This window comes from Dreissena polymorpha, chromosome 15 (assembly GCF_020536995.1).
Source record: "Dreissena polymorpha isolate Duluth1 chromosome 15, UMN_Dpol_1.0, whole genome shotgun sequence".
Taxonomy (NCBI): Eukaryota; Metazoa; Mollusca; class Bivalvia; order Myida; family Dreissenidae; genus Dreissena; species Dreissena polymorpha.
The window spans coordinates 47,986,884-48,010,407 of NC_068369.1; the positions used below are offsets into that span (position 1 = coordinate 47,986,884).

Sequence of the window (23,524 nt, forward strand, 5' to 3'; positions counted from 1 at the left end):
ACCGACGTGAAGCAAAGTCGGCACGGTGTGCAATCTCCGAGATATTTTTTTTATTTCGCATGTGCACATTGATCTCAGCGGATGCATAGCCAGCTAACGAAATGATCCGATCCTAGGTCGACCCGTTCTTTGAAAAATTGACGTATTTCATATACATTTCTCTTGGTAGAACCAGTACTTGGCGTCTCATGAATATCATGTGGGTGCTTTTTAGTAAACTTGAGTAATTGATATTTGGCCAGGAATAATAATGATAGAAGTAGTAATAATAATATGTGAAGTATTTTCAAAATACTGAATTATTCAAATGATGCTACAACGTGTGATACATCATACTTCTTTTTTTATTCCACATATAAAACTAGTGACACAAATCAACAATCGTATTATAGTAACACCTATAAATGCCTAGAACATAGGTAATGAAGTCAATTTAAAAATCATGTCATATACACATGATACAACATGAATAATGGAACTGAATGGAACAGATAGTTGTTCGAACTTCGGAGTTTCTGAGTTCGTTCCGCTTCTGAGGCTGCATTATACAAGGACCAGCGTTTGTTACTAGACTCACAAATGTTGGGCCGATTTTTGAATACATGTAATAGCTGCAATTTCCAGCTATTAAGAAGTTCTTGAAAGATTGTCATTTTGGGTGAGGTTTAGGATTGCGTGTGTGTGTGTGTGTGTGTGGTGGGGGGGGGGGGGACCAAATTACCTGGAAGAAATGGCACCTGTCCACATGGTAACCACCAAACAATCTAAAATGCTACCTGGCCTAGGCATTGAAACCGGGTCGCTGGGATGAGAAGTGCGTGAACCAACCACTGCGCTAACAGGACAGCCAAGTTAAGATAGTTAATCCAATGGTTGTATTCACAGAACCCTTCACACTTTAAGCTTTCAGCCCCCTTGTTGGTATGCTTATTTTTTTTTCTGATCAATTGGTGAAGCATTTCGTGCATATGTTATTGTTCTTGCTATGATCAAGAGAGCCAAAGGGCCAAGGTCGTTCACATGATATGTGAAGGAACCGTTCTGGGCAGCTTTCGCTAGGTTTATAGTATATAACATTACATAATTAATAGTAATTTAGGAATACCATTAAACACAATCCATGCAACAGCACTGAATTTCGTTAGAGACAGTAATTAAATTTATCTTGAAAGTATATCTAAGGCTTGTTGGTCTGATACAATTAATACCGGTATATTTTTTCTTAAATCAATGCAAAAGCTTTTAAAACAAATGTTCTGAGCCATACCTCATGAGACCCAGTTTTTAACTGGGTCGAGAAATCAATGGGACAATCTTCTAAGTTTCATGAACATTGAAAAATGTTGCCTCTGAAGTGGTCTGAACAAGAGATGTGTTTGTCAGAAACACAATGCCCCCTATTGCGCCGCTTTGAAATAAAATTTCAATATATCAATCTTAATACTTCCCTTGGATTGTATTTTTTTTACTTTTGACCTTGAAGAATGACCTTGACCTTTCACCACTCAAAATGTGCAGCTTCATGAGATACACATGAATGCCAAATATCAAGTTGCTATCTTCAATATTGCATAAGTTATGACCAATGTTTTCCGACGGACGCACAGACCAACAGACGGACTAAACGTCAGTTCAACTGGTATATGCCACCCTACCGGGGGCATAAAAAGGCAAAGGTGTCAATGAACCACAATGAATGATGAACGACAGACACAGCTTAACATTAGTTTGATATGCATGGATTTTCTAAAAACCAGAAAAGAAAATTCAGCTAAATTACAAGTTCTTTCAGGTAGTTACCTGTATTCCAAGATAATTGTTCACCAAAATCTATTAACATCAACACTTCTTTTACTGTGGCTTCCAGAATTTTTTATTTATAACTTTGTAAAAGAATGAAAAATCAATTTCATTCAATTCATTGGTTACAGTAATACATCTTCACAACACACCTTTTGCCTTAGTTCTCACTTAAGAATGCAGAGATTCAAAATCAGGTTTGCACTTATACTTCACATACAAACTTTCAATGTGATTATTGTACAAATAATTTATTGGCACAGATTTACATTTCGAATATGTTGTTTTATTTCGGTATTATTACATCTGTCTAACATTTCAAAGTTATTATTTGATTATTGATTATGATTTTATGCAGCCACAATTCAAATTTTTAAATCATCTTATATTTCTGTACTTTACCGCTATGTTTCACAATAACCTTTATGGTTCACAATTACCGCTATTGTTAACAATTGCCGCTATGGTGCACATTTAACAATAGGGTTCAAAATTACCACTATGGGGCACAATTATGGTTCACACTAGTTCAAATACCTAGAGTACTTTTGCTGGCATGATTTAAAATGCTTTCCTCTTGACCTTATTGTGTCTGTTTTGTCACTCATGCTAACAAGTTGACAGCAATCCCATCTCCCCGTATCCCTGGTAAAATCTCTTCTGGTTACTAATTGTGCTAGTGTCTGTTTTTCCTGTTACCCCACCCACGCCTGTGATCTGCAATAAAAAAAACTAATTGCATAACTTTTACCTTAAAAACACCCACATGTGCAATCTACAATACAGAAATTAATTACTAAACTTTTACTGTAATGACACCCACAACAATTATCTGCAATACAAAATTAATCACATTCAGTGAACTCAAAAGTGAAAGGTTTCTTCCTTTCCTCCCTAAGAACCATTATATTGCTTTGCATGTATTAAAGTCCAATCCGTCTCTCATTGTGTACAGAGCGGTCTGACTGACCTGTGTACTAACGCGAAAGGAATTGTGGGTAGCACTTCCTTTACAAATGAAAAGTGAAGGCGAAAGTAGGTCAGGTAATCGTGCTTCTAATAATCGCTATTAGTCTTAATAGTAAATAGAGATTCAAAATCACATTTAAAACATAATTAAATAACATTTCTTCTAACAACATTCCGTTTTAAACACACAATTAAAGAACGTTTTTTCTTTCATTATTTATATTTTCATTCATACGCAGAACTGCTTTGGCGGAAGCATAAATCCCCAAACCAGGGGAATGTGATGCGTCTTAGTATAGAGGGGACAATAAGGTAGTGACGTCACCATCTATGTATAGAATGAGCCGTCTCAATAAGCGCGCAGAAATGTATGGTAAAACCAATGGAGAGTTTAACTCTTTCAGTGCGAGAACCGAAGTTTGAAGGCCTTTGCAAACAGTTTGGATCCTGATGAGACGCCACAGAACGTGGCGTCTCATCAGGATCCAAACTGTTTACTATTCTGATAGTATTCTTTGAAAAAAATCGAAGAAAATGCTAATTTTAGAAATTCAGCAGACGACATTTTAGCAGACGACAAATTTCCCAGCATGCAAAGGGTTAAAAACAATCAAATCCCTGCTTCAAAGGTAGCTGTGAAGTTTTGTGACAATCTGGATCTCTAGTTAGGAAAACATAAATTTATGATTTTTTTTTATTACTTTGGGTGTTGAATATTATAGTTCATTTTGGTGTTGCATTTCTTTTATAAATCTCCATTTGTATTTGTTACTTACACTTTCATACTATAATATGTATGCACTAACAACTGCCCTCAATGATGCTTTTCAAGACATAATATTTCATGATCAACCAGAACTGGTAAAGTTCTGGACCCCATTCCTGGAAGGGGTCCAACCCTAGCTACTTAAGGTCACCCTGTCCCGCGGAACCCACGCCTCGAAGGGATCCAACCCAAGTTACTGGAGGTCCCACTGTTCTGCTTCGAGGAGCCAGGCTACAGAAGGCAGGGCCTGCTCTGCCATTTGACAAAGAAGCAAATGGCTACAAATTAGAAACTTTGGCTAAAGAAATTTCCATTTGGCCATAACTTTGTCTTCATAAATCCTGTAAAAACAGATAAAATGTGAAGAATTTCTTTGTTCTACAGTAACTTTTGCTACTGAAAAATTGAGACAGTGGGAGCCCTTCCAGGGATAGGGTTAATTTGACTGGCCAAGAAAAACAACCAAGCACTTAATTCAAGTTCATGACGGCCAGTCGGACAATTGCCCCAGTCTGAGCCAGACTGGCAGAATACAAACAGAGCACTCCTGCCCGCTACACAGGCACCAGATCGAGCCCAGAAGACAACCAGGCATGGGAAGCTCTAGAGCCGCCAAATCCATCTGAGTGATTGAAAAGAAGAACAAGAGATGTGTTTGTCAGAAACACCATGCACCCTTCTGCGCCGCTTTAAAGCCATATATTTGACCTTTGTCCTTGAAGGATGACCTTGACCTTTCACCACTCAAAATGTGCAGGTCCAAGAGATACACATGCATGCCAAATATCAAGTTGCTATCTAAAGCGACATAGAAATTATGAGCATTTTTCGAAACCTTAATGTGAAACATAAACGCAAAGTGTGACTGAAAGACAGACAGACAAACAGACGATCTGATCACTATATGCCCTCCTTCAGGGGCATAAAAACTAGGTATTCTCACCGTCTCTATACTCGTCCCAGTCCCGGGCCTTCTGCAGTTCCCCCTCGTCATCCCTCTCCTGCCTCTCCTCCTTCTCTGCCTCCTCTTTCTCCCGCGCCTTCTGATCAGCCTCCGGGTCTGCCGCCCAGTCCTGCATGCTGTGACTTCCCGCTCTATACAAACAACAATATATGCATAAAAAACATTTCAGAGAAAAAATAACAGTCATTCCCCTCCCCCCTTTCTCACTAGAGAACAACAGCATATGCATTGAAAAAAGGGTCTGTAAAACAGTCACCCCCTACCCACTAGAGACAACTGTATATGAGCTGTGCTTAAAAAAAATGGTGCTTCATTATTCTTGCATTCTGTGACCTTCCCCTTTACACAATTAACATTGAGTACCGTAATTATTCAAGTTTTCTGACACTTGAATTTTTTTTTCATGTCGGAATAGATATCATAAAAAATATTGTTGGGTAAAGCAATTGTTTCCTACAGGTATACATGGTTATTTACCCAATTACCGTAAGCAAATGTTATGTTCCACTGCCCTCAGTCATGCGTCTCCCAGGTTAAATGACCTTAATCGGTTTGTAAAACTGCATGATCAAAGTGTCACAAGATAAGCAAATACAAAGGCGAAATCTGGTAAAATAGTGCTGTAAAATATATTGTCCGAAATTTTTAAGTCATTAATGATAGACGAAAATGCGCATGTCCGAAAATTAAGAGTCACAAAAAATAATTATTTTGGCCAAACAAAGGGATGTCCTAAAACTAAGTGTTCGAAAACTTAATTATGGTATACATATAGGATCTGGTATGAATTGTCATATTATACCATATTTTATTAAACAAGTTCAGGCATTTTGTTACTAAGCGAGCCTTTGGCGAGCTTACTAACAAATTTCCTGGATGAGTTTAATAAAATACGGTATGATATGACAACGAGTGTCAGATCTTTTTTATCACATGCTTTTAAATGAGCAAATTAAATAAATATTTACGCAAACATAATGATAAATCCCGAATGTTGTTTATATTTCGTGACGTCATTTGGCGTTGCAACGTCATTTCAGCAAAATAACAAAATGTGATCGGTCAATAAACATAAACTAAACCAATGAAAACGCTTAAAAATGTTGTATTACACATGGGTAAAAAAATAAATATGTAATCGTTGTATTACATGGGAAACAGGGTATAGAATGTGATAAAAAGTTTTACCCTGCAGTACTATATTTTGGTAGGATTATGCCCATAAATGTGCCTGTGTTGTTGTTTTTACACCTACTGTAAAAAGTAATGATTAATTGTCGGACATTAATGTTTGTTGATTTCCTGGGTTGACCCATCAACAAAGTAACCATAAAAAAATAAATAATGACCCATGCAAATTCCTCTATTATTTCTGAAATAAGAAATCCACACATCTACATGTTGATGAATACAATTGATTTTACAGTTTGCATAGAAAAACAGCCAAAAAATAAAATAGCCCAGTTCCTCATGACCTCCATATTTAGACAAACAACAGCAGATCAGGCGGGCTCTGGGAAAACGGGGCTAAATGCACGTGGGATGTGCGTAAAGTGTCATACCGGATTAGCATGGGAAAACGGGGCTAAATGCATGTGGGATGTGCGTAAAGTGCCATACCGGATTAGCATGGGAAAACGGGGCTAAATGCATGTGGGATGTGCGTAAAGTGCCATACCGGATTAGCATGGGAAAACGGGGCTAAATGCATGTGGGATGTGCGTAAAGTGCCATACCGGATTAGCATGGGAAAACGGGGCTAAATGCATGTGGGATGTGCGTAAAGTGCAATCCCAGATTAGCAGACACACAAGAACATAGAATATTAGCTGTACAGAAGATGGTCTAGTTACACATAAAACAGTCATGCCTAATCGTGAGAAACAATAGCTGTTCTTTAAAAAGGAAATGTCCCCCTTCATGCGATACAAAAGTTTTTGTCAGATAGTCATGCCCATTCTAGAGAAACAAAAGCTCTCAGTAAAAAAGTTATGCCCCCTTTGAAGAAACAATAGCTGTTTATTAAACATTAATACCTCTTCTGAAGAAACAACAGCTGTTTTAAAACAGTTATCCCACGCAACCTCTAGAGAAATAATTTAAGCTGTTAGGAAAAATATGGTAGGCATGCCCCCCTCTGATATTAAAGGACTTAAACACTTTGACCTACACAGAAAGAAGAGTTAAAAAGGGCCACCATGTCATTTAATCAATGGTCATAACTCTTTTAATTCCTAGAGAATTATTTAATTCATCAATCTTTGATATGATACTTTAACATCTTCCTCAAGTTTCATGAAGATCAGCTCACAACTACTCAGTACTGGGACTTACTGATAGCAAACAGCTGAAGAGGCCCTTTTCTGATAATCAAAGGACAATAAATCAATAACTCTCAAGAAATGTGTCTGTGTTATTAACATTTATGTTGCAACAGATGTTCATGCAGATCCCACACAATCAATTAAATATAGCATATGTTATAAAATGTACAAAACTATATAAAAACATACAGAAAACTTAAATTTCATATCGCCGCATTGGTGCAAAAAGGTACCATTTGCCTTCTAATTTCACATGGTACCTTTTTACACAAAGGGGGCGATATGAAACTGGTAAAAATGCTGGTTTAGAAAGTTCAAGCAAGATTTTATGTAAATAAATAAACTAGATGTTCCTAAAGTGTCCTCCCTGATTAGCAGTCTTCACAGGCTATGAGTGGAAGACACTCTCAGCCTTAACTTGATTATTTCTAAGAAGAGACATCATTGAAAGGGAACAAACACCATAAAAGCGAACAGTGTTGTCCCAGATTATCTGTAGCCTGTGCTGATTGCGCAGACTAATATGGGATAAAACTTTACATACATACATCAAGCCCAGACCAGGTTCAAGCAAACCTAATTCGTGTACACACCTCCCTGCTTTATTACGCTATTGCTTACACGTGTTTCGACAGAGTGCCCTCTTCAACTTTCTTGTCGAAAAACTCTTCAATGGTCATTGTAGGAATGCTGGGATATCCCAGCCCGTACACCTGTTTCTGTATAGCATCCTTGGTGATAATGAAAGGCCGAAGTGGCTGAAATAAAGAGTTATGATTAACAATGTTGTTTAATTTACCCTTTCCCCCATAAGAAGCAAAGTGAAAATGACTATGTGCAAACAGCATAAAATCAGAACAGCCTGCGAGTAACTTGCAGTCTGTTCAGGTTTTATGCTGTTTGCTGCTCATCAGTATCTAAGGTTTAGAAATGAAGCCTTTTAAACATGAATCTGGTAAGAAAGGTCTTTAAAATTAAATTTAAGGTCTCCACAAATGTTTCTGTCCCCTAACTAGCCTTTTTCTGTCCCATAAGTAGCCTTTTTCTGTCCCCTAAATAGCCTGTTTTCTGTCCCCTATATAGCCTTTTTCTTTCCCCTAAATAGCTATTTTTTGTCCCCTAAATAGCCTTTTTTCTATCCCCTAAATAGCCTTTTTTCTGTCCCCTAAATGGCTTTTTTTATGTCCCCTAAATAGCCTTTTTTCTGTACTCAAATAGTCTTTATTTTAACCACGAAATTGTATGCCAACAAATATGAATGTTTAAACTGACTTAAAAAATTCAATTCACTAAACATTGAGTCATTGTATAAGAAGTTTTCAAGCAAATATGTGTTCAACAAGAATTTATCAAAGACAAAAGAGCAGTCCCCTACCAGGGTTAATGTTGTTCGAGTAAGAAGAGGACCTCCATAAGTTTTATAGCTGATGTTATCGTAGTAATAAAGAATTTGGATTTAAGTTTTTCCTTTATTTATGTATAATATAATAAACAAGACTATTGCCATGCAATGTAAGTCCCTTACCGGTGAAACTCCAACATTTTCAGCAATATTTCTGGTCTATTTGTTGCCATAGTAACCAGAATTCTTGACGTAGGAACAAAATTAAATGACGTACATAATCTCCATATTGCCATCTATCCATGTTTGAAATTTCATGAAAAAATATGAAAAACTTTTTAAGTTATTGCCAGATCCACTATTTTCAGCAGTGTTTCTAGTCTATTTGTTTCCATAGCAACCAGAATTCTTGACATAGGAACATAATGAAATGACTTGCATAATCTCCATATTGTAATCTATTCATATTTTAAGTTTCATAAAAAAATATGAAGAACTTTTAAGGAAAAGTGTACCAGACTGACTGACTGACAGACAGAGCGCAAACCATAAGTCCCCTTCAGTTCAACCACTAGGGGACAAAAAATCATTTTGGTCTGACAATGTTTTTAATAGCATCCACATTCCTCATACGACCTTTATCCATTAACCACATTTCATAAATCTAGCTCAAGTGCTTTTTGAGTTGTCGCAGGATCAAGATTTCAGATTTTACTTATTTCTGTAACCATAGCAAAGGTTGGCAAAAAACACAACTGTAATTACAAGCACATTGCCCATATGGCCTTCTACCGGAATATCAAGTTTCGTACACATTGTGTAAGTACGTTTTAAGTAATCTCAAAACTTGAACCACCACCTGAACACACACTGTATAAAATGACAGCTCTAATGAGCTTTTCAAAGCGACTAAAAACATTATCCTACCGTAACCCAAATTCGACGACACCTAAATTCGACGATGTTCTATTTGTATCGATTTAATGGATGATTATTGGCTTGGAATCATTTCAAAGTAATACATCAGAGTTTAAAATTATTATTTTGTGTTATTAAACATTTCATTATTTCTTTAATTATTTGCTAAATATTGCTTCATGTAACCGTTACATCGTCGAATTTGGGTCACACTGGGATATTTGTGATAATGAATGGCAACAGGTGCTGACATCTGAATTCATTATTAACTAAATTCAGTTATGATTATCAGGTCGCACACTATGTTTATAATAAATAGTTGTGTGAAAATCTTTCAATGTTAATACAATACTGCCACTGACCTTGTGTTCATGATGTTCGTTCTTTGGATTGTGTTTGGAAGGTTCACCCTTTCTGTGTTCCATCATTTCTAATATCGTTATCTCATCTACAACGCAAATCAAAGCCACAAAATATTTCAACTGTTCGTGACTGACTGGGAGTTCTGTGCATTGAATAACTTATAAAACACAATTTAAAAAAAAGGTGATCTGGGACAAAACATTAATTTTTTTACGATCATGAATTAAGCCCAGTTTTCCCAGATTGAAGCTTATTTACTCAATAAGCCTAAGTCTTTTGATGTATTTTAATCCAGTTTACTTGGAAAGTGTTGTCCCTGATTAGCCAGTGAGGACTGCGCAGGCAAATCTGGGACATCACTTGCATCCCAGGCATTAAGCCCCGTTTTCCCAAAGCGCCGCTTACCTTTTATACTATCCAGCTCTTCAATGCAGAAATTCACCCAATGTTTCAGCAAGGTCATGTAGTATTCTCGCTGAAAAGAAAAACACAAATGATCACAAAAATAAGTATTCCCTGAGAAAAGGCATCAACATGTATTAAATTTTCTCTTATATCTGCACTTTATCATATTCAAATGCATGTTAATGCATAAACGTCTTAGGCATTTTATGCATATTGGGCGTAGTTTTACAGACAGTTCATACATCAATGGTATTTAATTATCAATCAAACCAGAGCCTTGTTTCAAACGTGATCAATATGCAGTTACTGCTTTGTAAGCTATGTTCAAAGTCAAATAACTCATTGTGCATAAAAGCGTCTTGCATATCTTCACTGAGTAGTGATGACAAACCTAAAATTTTAACTTAAAAGCAAAAGAAATGTAGAAACAGAAAGCAACACAAAATGACAACATTTTATTCAGACTAACGACCCTTGTTAGCAAGCAATACATTTCATCTTGATTAAATATGTGATTTGCCTTCAGTCTATGGTGCCAACTTGTTATATTACCAAATTATGTCCCAACAAACCTGCTTTTTTTCTCCATGTGTCCCTTGCTCTGGGAAAATAGGGCTTAATGCATGTGCATAAAGTTTCCTCCTAGAATAGCCTGCACAGTCTTCATATGCTATTCATGGACAATACTTCAACTTGTATGGAATTCTTATCAAATTAAAGTGAAAAAAGTTATTCCAAATTCGCCTGTGTGGACTGCATAGGCTAATCTGGGACAACACTTTACACTCATGCATTAAGCCCAATTTTCCCAGAATGAGGCGCATACAAATAACCTACTTTAACTTCATCGTCTGTGTGTTCTTGTAATGCAGTGACTTGAAGTTCATTCAGTTTCCTCTCCAACTCTTTTTGTTCTTTGTAGCGTTGTATCTTACCTGCCCGTACGTTGGCCATACCTCTGACATCTGGTGGTCTTTAGAGAAACAGAAATATTCAGTTGTAACAAAGCGTGTATTTCATACACAATAAAAAACATAAATCAAGTTTATGTTCCACTTCTACTTGGGAGGCATAACAAAAAATTTGACTTCTAGAATGTTAAAAAGCTTTTTCTTTATTTGACCTAGTGGCCTAGTTTTTGACCTCACATTTAAATGCAGACCATTTTCAAACGCAGACGAGATATCATCAGAACAAATCTGACTAAGCTTCATGAATATCTGATGATAAATGTGACCTGTAGAGTTAACAAGGCAAATATTGACGACAGACGATGAACAACAGACAAAATGCAATCACAACATGCCCATGGAGAGCTGAAAAGAATATCAATGAATTGTCCATCCTCCCAGGCTCCCCAGATAATGTTTGGCGGCAAGTTAATGATAAAAAGGAGCATAAATATGATACCTTCAATCTTGAAGGGGGATGGTAAGAAGCAGAAATATTTTTTATTCAATCTTGAAGAGGGATGATAAGGAGTAAAAATATGATATCTTCAATCTTGAAGAGGGATGATAAGGAGCAAAAATGTGATATCTTCTATCTTGAAAAGGCGTGATATGGAGCAGAAATATGGTATCTTCAATCTTGAAGAGGGGTGATAAGGAGCAGAAATATGATATCTTCAATCTTGAAGAGGGGTGATAAGGAGCAGGAATATGATATCTTCAATCTTGAAGAGAGGTGATAAGGAGCAGAAATATGATATCTTCAATTTTGAAGAGGAGGATTAGGAGCAGAAATAAGATATCGTCAATCTTGAAGAGGGGTGATAAGGAGCAGAAATATCATATCTTTAATCTTGAAGAGGGATGATAAGTCCTAGAAGGGACATTATTCATCAAAAAAATGAATGGAGCAGTAAACAGACAATGTAAACAAGTTAAATCTAATACTGTCAGTTCACAAGAGCTTTGACTTGTACAAAAAATCCATAGTAAATGTCATCATATAAAGCCAGCTATACAACATGTTTGTTGCAGTGATTGTCACAGAAAATACTTTAAAAATATGCAAACTCAAACATGCAATCATTTTTTAAACACACATACCTGCCTACATTCTCCTTACCAGCAACACTAGATAGGCAATGGCAAACAAACAATTTTTCAAGATTGGCCTTAACAGTTCACAATAGACAACAGACTATACCCAGTGGGTTTTGAAGTCTTGTTCTCTGTTGTTTTCTTCTCCGTTTCAGCAGATGAGGGAATGTGGATTTCATACTTTGTCACGCCGTAGTTGTGACACATCTTCATAAAATCTGCATAAAACTCCTGCCAAACAAAAACAAATTATTTATGCTTGTAACGCCTGATGAAAGAAGAAATGAGCCACATCATGGCAAAATGGGGCTTAATGCATGTGCGCCAAGTGTCACCCCAGGCTTATCAGGGCAGAAATTTTCCACTTTTATGGTATTTTTTGTTTAAAGGAAATATATTTTTAGCAAAAATCCAGTTTAGGTGGAAAGTGTCAACCTAGACTGCACATGCTAATATACGATGACATTATATGAAAATGCATTTAGCCCAGTTTTCCCGAAACAAGGTTCAAATTGTTTTGCATCAGGTATCTAGTACTTAAAAAATGGGTGGCACGATTTACCCAAATACACCCAAATACACACAAATACTACCCAAATACTCATAATTTTGATAAATTATGGCATGTTTATCCATATTTTTGGATTTTTTTAATCAAGTGAAGCAATATTAAGAAAAACGTGATATCTTAAGAATTAACAAGCAAATTTGTTGAATTGATATCCCCCGCCATTATACTTCTGGACACAAAAGTATTCTGGACTGATGGACAAGGCCAATGTGCATCATCCTCTTATCCATATGTATACTCATACCAAGTTTCAATGAAATCCGACAAAGCACTTCCAATATATGGCTTCGGACACACAAAAAAAGCATTTTTTCAAGATTCAAAGGGCCATTATTCCGTTATTATCCGATTGTGTACAATGCCATTTGGCGTGCATCATCCTATTATCCATATATATACTCATACCAAGTTTCAATAAAATCCGTCAAAGCACTTCCAAGATATGGCTCCGGACACATAAAAAAAGCATTTTTTCAAGAAACAAAGGGCCATAACTCCGTTATTATCTGATGGTGTACAATGCCATTTGGCGTGCATCATCTTCTTATCCATATATATACATATACCAAGTTTCAATGAAATCCGCCAAAGCACTTCCAAGATATGGCTCCAGACACAAAAGTGCCGGATGGATGGACGGAAGGACGGAAAGACACACGGAAGGACGGACAACGCCAAAACAATATCCCTCCGCCTATGGCGGTAGATAAAAACCTAACTCAAACCCTTATGACTTCTAATCAGCACAAAATCATTATTTTCTATCTTTAAGATAACAGAAAAATGCAGTGAAAAATCAACATAAGAATTGAGCATTATTATTATTATAACCCGAACAAGTCATCTTCTTTTTGATACAACATCTGTCTATACATTTAATATTTACTACATGTATTTTTAACTGACTATCACAAAATAGTAAAATTGTAACAAGATATGTTTCAATATGAAAAGTTTGTATTACAAATATTGAAGGTCTCACATCATTCTTGTTACTTTTCCTAACGTTTCATACTTTATTATTATGTCTGCGTTTGTTTTTGAACTCATAATACACCCAGAGCTATTTTCCCCTTTGTTGGAATGGGCCTTTTGGATAGGGAAAAAAACGTTAAGCTTGTTTTCTTAAATAGTTAAATTGTTTTGTTTTTGCTAAGAATAATACAAGATTGAAAATAAAAGTGTTTTCAGTAATATATTTAAATTCAAATTCATTGAGATGATAAGGGAGGGGAAGAAAATGTTGTGATATATAAATGAAAAAATGTTGTGTTTTTTTTAACCTAAAATTGGAAATCAGCAACAGCCATTTAGGAAAAATGCTCAATTTTGACGTTGGCCGAATTTTGGCCCCAGATTTGATAAAAAAACAATACACTAAAAAAACTCAATAATAGCAGAGTGACTAGTTCACTGGTTATGAAATTTAAGAATTGTTCTGCACAACCTAATCTGGGACAACACTTTCTACCTAAACTAGATATTTGTTATAACAAAAATTCCATAAAAGTAGAAAGTGTCGTCCCTGATTAGCCTGTGACACTTCACGCACATGCATTACGCTTATTTTCCACACAACAAGGCTTCTTTAACTCTTTCAGTGCTGGAACCGAATTTTGAAGGCCTTTGCAAACAGTTTGGATCCAGATGAGATGCCACAGAAAACATGGCGTTTCATCAGGATCCAAACTGTTTGCTATTCTGATAGTATTCTTTGAATTTTTTTTTTAAGAAAATGCTTATTTTAGAAATTCAGCAGACAACATTTTAGCAGACGACAAATTTCCCAGCATGCAAAGGGTTAATTTTGTTCCATCAATATTGGTAAAGTCTGCCATACCTGACTTTCCTTGACCACTGCCAGTCTGCTCCTAACTGTGTTCTTCATGAGAAAGTATCCCAACATCCCGGGAAGTAGCATGTATCTGAAAACAGAACAGTAGAGGTCGTGATGTAGAAGAATGTATGGTGGCCATCTATCGACCGAGAGCTCAAGAGCGCAATTGTTGGTCCCAAGTGTTCTTTTCATTTTACAAGTACTGGTTCTACCCAGAAAAGGGACTTGATAGCTTTCAATAAGCATCAGGCTTTTCTACGCAATCAAGTTTAAATAAAAGGATTTCAAATATACAGAACACGGTACAATTGTTCATTAAAATTACCGGTTTCTCTTTTTAAATTCATAAATTCATATATATGATTCATACCACTTATAATGGCATTGAGGATACTTTTTACAAGGGAGCCAATTTATAAGAAAAAATGCCCGATTGAAGGTCTTGGTTACATATATCAAGTTTGATGATTATAAGATTAAAACTAACTGAGTAAGAGAGCGGACAATCTTAATTTGGCATATTGTTGATTTCACAAGGGCCATAACTCAGAATTGCTCATGGCTGGTTATCAAATTTTGCTGAGATTTTATACCCACAAATAACTTTACTTAGTTTCATAAAGATACAATGAAAACTAGTGGAGTTACAGGGCAGAAAAAATTAATTTTGCCAAATTTTTTTACAATTTAAGGGACTATTTATTAGAACCTCGGCGATCTGGCTGCTTTTTAAAATTGGCTGAGATATTATGCCCACATACACTATCAGTCAGTTTGATTTTACCAGTAATCTGATTTAAACTGATTCGAAAAATGGAAGAATTTTAGATCCAACAAATTCACGTTTTTCATTGTATTAGTCAAATCACAAAAAACAATCATTTGAATATGATCACAAGATTTGTTTCCCATTCCTACTCTTTTGAGACCTTGCACAAATCTGGGATTGTTGGATTATATTTCAGAATCAACTATGATACCACATGCACATGTATTACATCTTGACCATCAGGCCATTTTTCAACATGTTCAAGGAAAAAAACATTATTTTTACTTATGTTGGGCAACAGGGTTCCAGACAGGTTAGCAATCCTTGGTCAAGATTATTTAAAGTGAAACTTCGTGAATTAAAAGCACATTTCCAAGGGGAGGGCACATCTTAGTTCCAACTTCTGTGGAACATATTCATGTATTTGGCAAAATCATGTATAACATGCACAGATATTTTAATGCCAAAATGGAGGGAAAAGTTTCCTGAAAAAGAAAGTTGGAAATGCAAACTTCAGATCGACAGCATTTGTCTATTATGAAATCTCTACAATTACCTGACAAAAAATATTGATCTGAATGGATAACTGTTATTTCAAATTTATAATGCTCAGCGTTTTATTGATCTAGAGATTTAACACTAAAATGGGCCTTTTCACAGATTTTGGCATGTTTTGAAGTTTGTCATTAAATGCTTTATATTGATAAATGTAAACATTGGATCTAAAAAGCTCCAGTAAAAAATCAAGAATAAAATTAAAACAAGATGTGTTTGTGAAACACAATGTCCCCCTATATGCAGTTTGACCTTGAAGGATGGCCTTGACCTTGACCCTTCACCACTCAAAATGTGCAGCTCCTTGAGATACACACGTATTTCAAATATAAAATTGCTAGCTTCAATATTGCAGAAGTGACATTACATGAGCAATTTTGACCCATATATTTGAACTCGAAGGATGACCTTGACCTTTCACCACTCAAAATGTGCAGCTCCATGAGATACACATGCATGCCAAATATCAAGTTGCTATCTTCAATATTGCAAAAGTATTAATAAAATAAGCGATTTGGGCCACATATATTTGACCTCTGACCTTGAAGGATGACCTTGACCTTTCACCACTCAAAATGTGCAGCTCCATGAGACACACATGCATGCCAAATATCAAGTTGCTATCTTCAATATTGCAAAAGTATTCATAAAATAAGCGATTTGGGCAACATATATTTGACCTCTGACCTTGAAGGATGACCTTGACCTTTCACCACTCAAAATGTGCAGCTCCATGAGATACACATGCATGCCAAATATGAAATTGCTATCTTCAATATTGCAAAAGAATTCATAAAATGAGCGATTTTGGCCACATATATTTGACCTCTGACCTTAAAGGATGACTTTGACCTTGACCTTTCACCACTCAAAATGTGCAGCTTCATGAGATACACATGCATGCCAAATATGAAGTTGCTATCTTCAATATAGCAAAAGTTATTGCAAAATGTTAAAATTTACGCAAACCAACAGACCAACCAACCAACCAACAGACCAACCAACCAACAGACAGGGCAAAAACATAAAAAGGAAAAAAATTAGCCGGCAGCCGGGCTCGAACCAGTGACCCCCGGAGTCCTGGAGTAAAAACCAATTAGACCGCTCGGCCATCCTGCCAAGCATAAATAAGTGACGTATTTTATACCTTATATAAGCAATCCTCGTAGTTTCACAAAATTAAACGACAACAACAGAAATCTCCAAATTATTCAATCGTTTCGCGTTGCAACGCTTTATAATTTTCAGGTTTTTAAATCGTCAAAAGATGCATATAATGGCTATATTAGACCATGGTAAATGTTCAGTATTACTGTTTCCTCACAAATATCATAACCAAAACGAAAATTTGTGAATCTGAAACAACTTTTTTCAATTTTGTCAATTTACCAAAACGTGAAAAGATCCCTTTAAGAAGGATAAATAAATCTGCACTAAACCCATTCCAACATAAGAAGCTTAGTGAAAATGGCTTTTGCAACCAACATAAAACCAGAACAGCCTGTGAGTAACTCGCATGCTGTTCAGGTTTTATGCTGTTTGCTGCTCATCAGTATCTAAGGGTTTGAAATGAAGCCTTTAAAACTTGAATATAGTAGGAAAGGTCTTTAATTAAATTACACTTCTAAAGGACTTACACATGCATCAAAATACGTACCGGTATCTAAGTGGTAAAGGGTTAACAGAAGTGTATTGTTGGACAAACCTGATATTTGTTGTGGCCACCTCCTCAATGTCCTCATTATCACTGAACACGTGGAGCTGGTTCACCATTGAGATTGCCTTCTTACACAGTTCACATGCCCTGTACACGCAACCCTGCAAAGATATGGGTACAACTAAAGACTGTACACAGGTTTTTTTCTGCTATGTAAAATAGGTCGTAAAGCGGACCCGATCCCAAAGCAAACGGACCCGATCCCAAACCAAAATTATTTTTAAAAATCACAATTTCCAAAATATTTTTTTTTTTTTTTTTTTTAAGAAAGTTGAGTCTTATGACTTATGATAATTAGACTCCATATCTCAATTATTATTTTTTAACAATCTACACAATATATAACCAAAATTTATATGATTTTTATCCAAAATGGCCAGGCAAAGACCTGTTGTGTCAATATTTGTTGATAAAAAATCCCAATTTGTTCCTTTTTGTCGATACAAATTTCCCAAATTTGTCACTTTTATCAATAAAAAAATCCCAATTTGACCAGACTCCTTTTACCACAATGGCTGGAAAAACCCCAGGTACATGACTATTGGTACAACTAAAGACTGTCCTTACACATATCCACAGATATGGCTGAAAAGAGTGAAAATGAATAGATGAAGGCATTCCTACTTTGTATTTCAATATGAAAATTGTTTTGTGAATAAATATGCATTTATAATTTTATTACATGAAAACTGTTACAATATACTGAAAATTTTAGTAATTTTTTTTACATTAATAACATTTAAGTAGCACAAAATTAATAAAAGCAAATATATCCGACTGGCAAGGATGCCGCTTTTCAGGCAACACATGCTTTGTCTAGAGTTTTTCCAAGGAAGGAATAGGGGCACGGCGCAGTTAATTACAAAAAGCTTTTTAATACGCTATTTATGCAAAAAAGTGCCAAAAAAGTGTGAAATGAAAAATTTAAGCTCATTAGGGGAGGATTGGGTAAAAACATTAAAAAATAAAAACAAACACACTAAAGTGAAAGTTGGTCCTAGTTGAGCCGTTGATTCTGATTGGTTATTCCAATTTCAAGATTTGCATACTATAAAATAAAATAGCCTTAAAACTGACATTGTAGGAGAGGTCAATTTCTTGTGAAATAATTCAACAGACGATGTACATTTTGTAGCATGGAAAATACTCATAAATAAACAATTATAGGAACACTATATGAACAATACATAAAAGAGGAAATATTTTATTAGAACGTATTGAGTTCTGATGAATTACAATATGTTTGATCAGCAACTCGATGGTGACCTGGCAAAAACGTTTTTCTGTAACAACTGCATCGTTATTTCACGTGATCTCAATAATCAATATTAAAAAAGATCCCCAGTTCTTCTTGAATGCTCTGAGCTTTTATAAGTACACATGTACAGCTCAGAGTTCTTCTTGTTAACCGATTTTTTAATAATAAAAAATAATGTCTCACGTATATCTATGAAAATGGCATTCAATCAACCTAATACAGCATAACAAACACAATATCTGTTATAACTGACATCAATTTGTGTGTGATTTGTGGAAAAATACTCAAAAAAAAAACGTTATCAAACCGAAAGCAGAAGTTTTGAATTGACGATTGGATCTCTCTTACTGATGTTCTGGAGATGTTTGGTATATTACAATTTGTTGATTAGACAAGAAATCTAACTCGCTGAGGATTTCGGCCAGAGTCTATAGCGTATTTTCGAATTCGGAATACTGGGCTTTTTCCATTGTAAAAACATACACATTTAAATGAACTGCTGACAAGTTTGAAACTTTGGATTAATATCAATATTATGCGAGCATACCATATCATGTAAGTTGTTTTAATTTGCGCATTGTGGATATATTTACGATCTATTTGTGTTTATATGTGCCAGAAAATAGTTTATGCGTCTAATATTTCTGATTAAAGCCTAGTCCATATAAACGGACTCCCAGAGCCTTTGATAATTTTTGCTATGGCGGCTCTGGCAGTCCATATGCACCCCTTCATAAACATGGGTGCAGTTCAGCGCAGCGAGTCCGTGCGCTTCACTAAACAGACGTCGTTCGAGACAAATTGAGGAAAATAATGAATAAACTTCATAACCATGTTAAATTTACCTGAATGGCAACCTACGGATGTCATCCTTTGCATGCACCCTATAAAAACACCATGATGTATCAACACACTTTTCTCGCTGACATGTTTATGTTTAAATTTGAAACAGTGTATTCTGTATCGAATACCACATCGTTATCGACTTTATAGGCTGGAGCACATAACCCGACGTGGAAAATATTGGTGTACTGCGACCTAACCAATAGTGGGTCAATTTTCCAAATGGCGGATACAGCGTACAAAACAGAACCTAAGTCAATAAAATCAATTATTTCTTGCTTTAATGGTACCATTTGGATGAGTTTGTGGTTTAGATAGGTAAACTTTTATAAGTTCTTGCAGTTTCAGTGTTCCTTAACCCTTGCATTGTTGATAACATTGTGCACCCATGGCCAAGAGAGAGCGCATTGAAAATATCAGCAACCCATTGGGTTATAAAGCTGGTAGTTGAATTATTGCAACTAATTAAAGCCTTGCCTAGATTCTGAGCGGCATCTTTACATGAATAAACGTGTAATCAGTTGCAACTCCCAGCGACCCGGAGGGTAAATAGCTGGGAGTTGTATTAGTGCAACTAAAAGATCCCATGACTCAACAAAAACCAATCATATCGATAATAAACTTTTAAGATATTTTAGAAAAAGATCTTTAAAAATGCCAATTCTGCCATGTCAGGCGTATATGACAGAATATAACTTTACTTGAATTTTGTCTGAACCAGTCGGTTCCTCATTTTTCTCTAGAGTCTGGTAAAGTTGCCAGATTTCATTGAATGTTTGTGGTAAATTGTCAGTTACTGCTATGCTCTCCGCCATGTTTTTTGTTGTTGTTGTTTCCAAACACTTCTGTGATTTCGATTTTTGGGACAACTCGGTCATAACCTAGGCAATATGGCTGCGCCCAGAGAAATATTGTCCTTGTATCGGACTTTGTTACGGGAGTTGCGTTTGGTACACCCCGAGGTGATATTTTGAATCTTTAGTCAAACTGGTTGGGTAATTCGTTGTTTTTGATCCGATTACGATCCAAATGTGCGTTTCTGTGTTTCTGCACTAATTTCAACGTCGAGCGGTTTGAGTCAGGACGGTCTGGTTGTGTTTCAATAAGACATAAAAAACCGTTTCTATCCCGAAGTGTTTCAATAAGCCTAAACAATGATTTAGCTTAAACTATGATTTAGCTTATTTTATATGTCTTAGAGATCATAATAATATATTGGTCTTCATAGCACATTGTGCAGTTACCAAGTATTAACGCTCGATTGGTTATTGTCGGCTCAGGTACTAATTACGCTCGATTGGTCATTGTCGGCTTGGATACTACTTACATGTACCTCGGGTACTCTTAAGTATACTTACATGTACCCCGGGTACGGAAAATATACTTAATCGTACCTGGTCGATATTAGACTGTACCCGAGTTGTATTCCCGCAAAAAATCCGATGTCGTAAAACGCGCTACCGATTATCTTAAACAAACTTCTCTTTAAATAAAAACTGCATCAACATGCTTTTTGAGTATGAGTTTCGATAATATAGAGGCCATTTTACAGAAAATTGACATAAATGTGAATATAATTTAATTAAAAAAAATTGCCGACAACGACCGATTTAGCGTAAAATTTTCCGGGTACGTTTTAGTATATTTATGGTACCCGGGGTACATGTAAGTATACTTAAGAGTACCCGGGGTACATGTAAGAAGTACCCGAGCCGACAATGACCAATCGAGCACTACTTACATGTACCCCGGGTACTCTTAAGTATACTTACATGTACACTGGGTACGTTAAATATACTTAAACGTACCTGGGAAATATATATTAAATCGGTGATTGTCTGCTATTTTCTTAAAATTAATTATATTCACATTTATGTAAATTTTCTGCAAAATGGCCTCTATTACTGAAACTCATGCTCAAAAAGCATGTTGATGCAGTTTTTTTTAAAGAGAAGTTTTTTTAAGATAATCAGCAGCGCATTTAACAACATCGGATTATTGGCGGGAATATAACTGGGGTACAGTCCAATATCGACCGGTACGATTAAGTATATTTTCCGTTCCCGGGGTACATGTTAGTATACTTAAGAGTACCTGGGGTACATGTAAGACAAGTAGTACCCGAGCCGACAATGACCAATCGAGCAGTATTAACACCAAAACTGAATTGTTCAGATGTTGTAAATAAAGACAAACAATATTGATAATAATAATAATGTATATAGAGAAATTGAAATGATGTAATGGTAATAAATATATGAAAATTATTGGCTAACTTATACTGGTTATATTGGAGTAACTTTAAAGGTTGTTTTTTTCAGGGACAGCACAAAACTTCTCCTGCATACAGATATTTAAAGGGAAAATTTCGGGAGAATATGAAAACTTCAGAGCAGCTTTGTCGCAGTCATATAGAGATGGCTCATTACGCTCGCACCTACGTCTGTCTCTTACAGAGTGTGCAGAAACATAACGTATGTGTGTAGCATTTAAAGACATGATTTTAGTGACACTGACCTTTATTCATGAATTTAATATAGTTCATTACAGTGAATATGTATATAAGTTCCATTCAAAAATCAAATACAAATGGACAGTGCTAAGTGAAAAAGGGGTGTAGTGCATGTGAGTAAAGTGTCGTCCCAGATTAGCCTGTGCAGTCCCCACTGGCTAATCAGGGAAGACACTTTCCGCCTTAAGTGGATGTTTGCTTAGAGAAGAGACTTTCTTTTAACAAAATATATCATAAAAGCGGAAAGTGTCTTCCCTGATTAGCCTGTGCAGACTGCACAGGCTAATCTTGGATGACACTTTACGCAGATGCATTAAAACCCATTTTCACAGAGCACAGCTCAAATATTTTTCTGCCATAGTGTTTTAATTTGTGAAACATAAAGACAAGCAAAACAGAAAGTATTTAGTACTTCAGTTGTGAAATGCATTTGATAAAGTTTAAACTTGTGCGCTAAACAATATCATATTGGCAGCTATTAAGAGGAAAATTAAATATGCTTACTTCATTAACACCGTATTCACTTGTCAGTAATAGTTTGATTCTAATATCTTAGATATCTTAGTGTGTCACTTGCTCTTTAAAGGGACTTTGTAGATGGTTTTTTACCCATAATTAATATGAAATTAATAGAGGCAAATATGTCAATTGCTAAATGATCACATTCTCGTTTTTTTAAGCAATAATATGCTCCTAAATTAGACTTTAAGTGGTCTGAAATGATTAAAATATCAAGAAAATAAATGAATACCAGTGAGAGGAAAAAAACCTAACTAGATAGCCCTGGGCCATTCAGGCTTTTGAACTAAGCCTATTCACCATATGTTAGAATGATTTGTTAGTAATACATATATTTGCAATATTATTTACAGGAACTTCACGCCATGTTCAAGGGCGGTGGTGAACGCAGTACCGAGTCTACAGCCAATCTCGTTGGTCTGGCGCTGCCAAAGAGGGAGACCTGACCTTGACCTTGGCTGGGAATAGAACTTGAGCTTTAAGAAAGACGTTGAGCGTTATTGGAGAATCAAACTGAAGCTTAAAAGTCTGGGAAATGAACTTAAGCTTACATGTCTGTGAAATGAACTTAAGCTTACATGTCTGTGAAATGATTATAAGCTTACAAGTCTGGGAAATGATTTTTAGCGTACATAAGATTCTGGGAAATGAACTTTTGTGTACAACAAGTTTTGGAAATTAACTTTAACTTTCAAATCTGGGAAATGAACTTAAGCTATAACAAAAGGTTGGCCTTGTCTAGGAAATAAACTTAATGAAACTCTAGTATCTGTCTTTGTTGTAGGATAGAATCAGAGCTTTTAATTATGATAATCTTATAAGAAATGTATTTCTAATTAATTATCCAATCTTGTTTTTACAAACTCCACTATTGTACATGTCATCTGGTCTGGTCCATAGGTAGTTATTTTTATAAATGCTGATACTAACGTTATTACAGAATAGAAATACAATTGTTAGATTACTGTCTTGTTGTGATTTAGCTTATATGATCTTGGACTACTGAAAACAGATCGTAATTACAATGAATAAAGATTGCGAGTG

At 35.7% G+C, this 23,524-nt stretch overlaps 2 protein-coding genes across 2 annotated transcripts; one reads left to right on the forward strand and one right to left on the reverse strand.

Annotated features, from left to right (window-relative positions):
* Nucleotides 1-328: 328 nt before the first annotated feature.
* LOC127860227 (immunoglobulin-binding protein 1-like) lies at nucleotides 329-20,316 on the reverse strand. Its single transcript, XM_052398158.1, has 10 exons — nucleotides 20,151-20,316; nucleotides 17,337-17,449; nucleotides 14,311-14,395; nucleotides 12,006-12,130; nucleotides 10,689-10,824; nucleotides 9,852-9,921; nucleotides 9,446-9,531; nucleotides 7,445-7,581; nucleotides 4,479-4,630; nucleotides 329-2,517 (listed from the first exon to the last, which is right to left on the reverse strand). Exons 1-10 carry the CDS (start codon nucleotides 20,262-20,264, stop codon nucleotides 2,477-2,479), a joined length of 1,059 nt encoding a protein of 352 aa, XP_052254118.1. The 5' UTR covers nucleotides 20,265-20,316; the 3' UTR covers nucleotides 329-2,476.
* LOC127860234 (protein FMC1 homolog) lies at nucleotides 20,287-23,439 on the forward strand. The gene is made up of 3 exons (XM_052398167.1): nucleotides 20,287-20,411; nucleotides 21,771-21,923; nucleotides 22,834-23,439. Exons 1-3 carry the CDS (start codon nucleotides 20,340-20,342, stop codon nucleotides 22,924-22,926), a joined length of 318 nt encoding a protein of 105 aa, XP_052254127.1. The 5' UTR covers nucleotides 20,287-20,339; the 3' UTR covers nucleotides 22,927-23,439.
* Nucleotides 23,440-23,524: the final 85 nt, after the last annotated feature.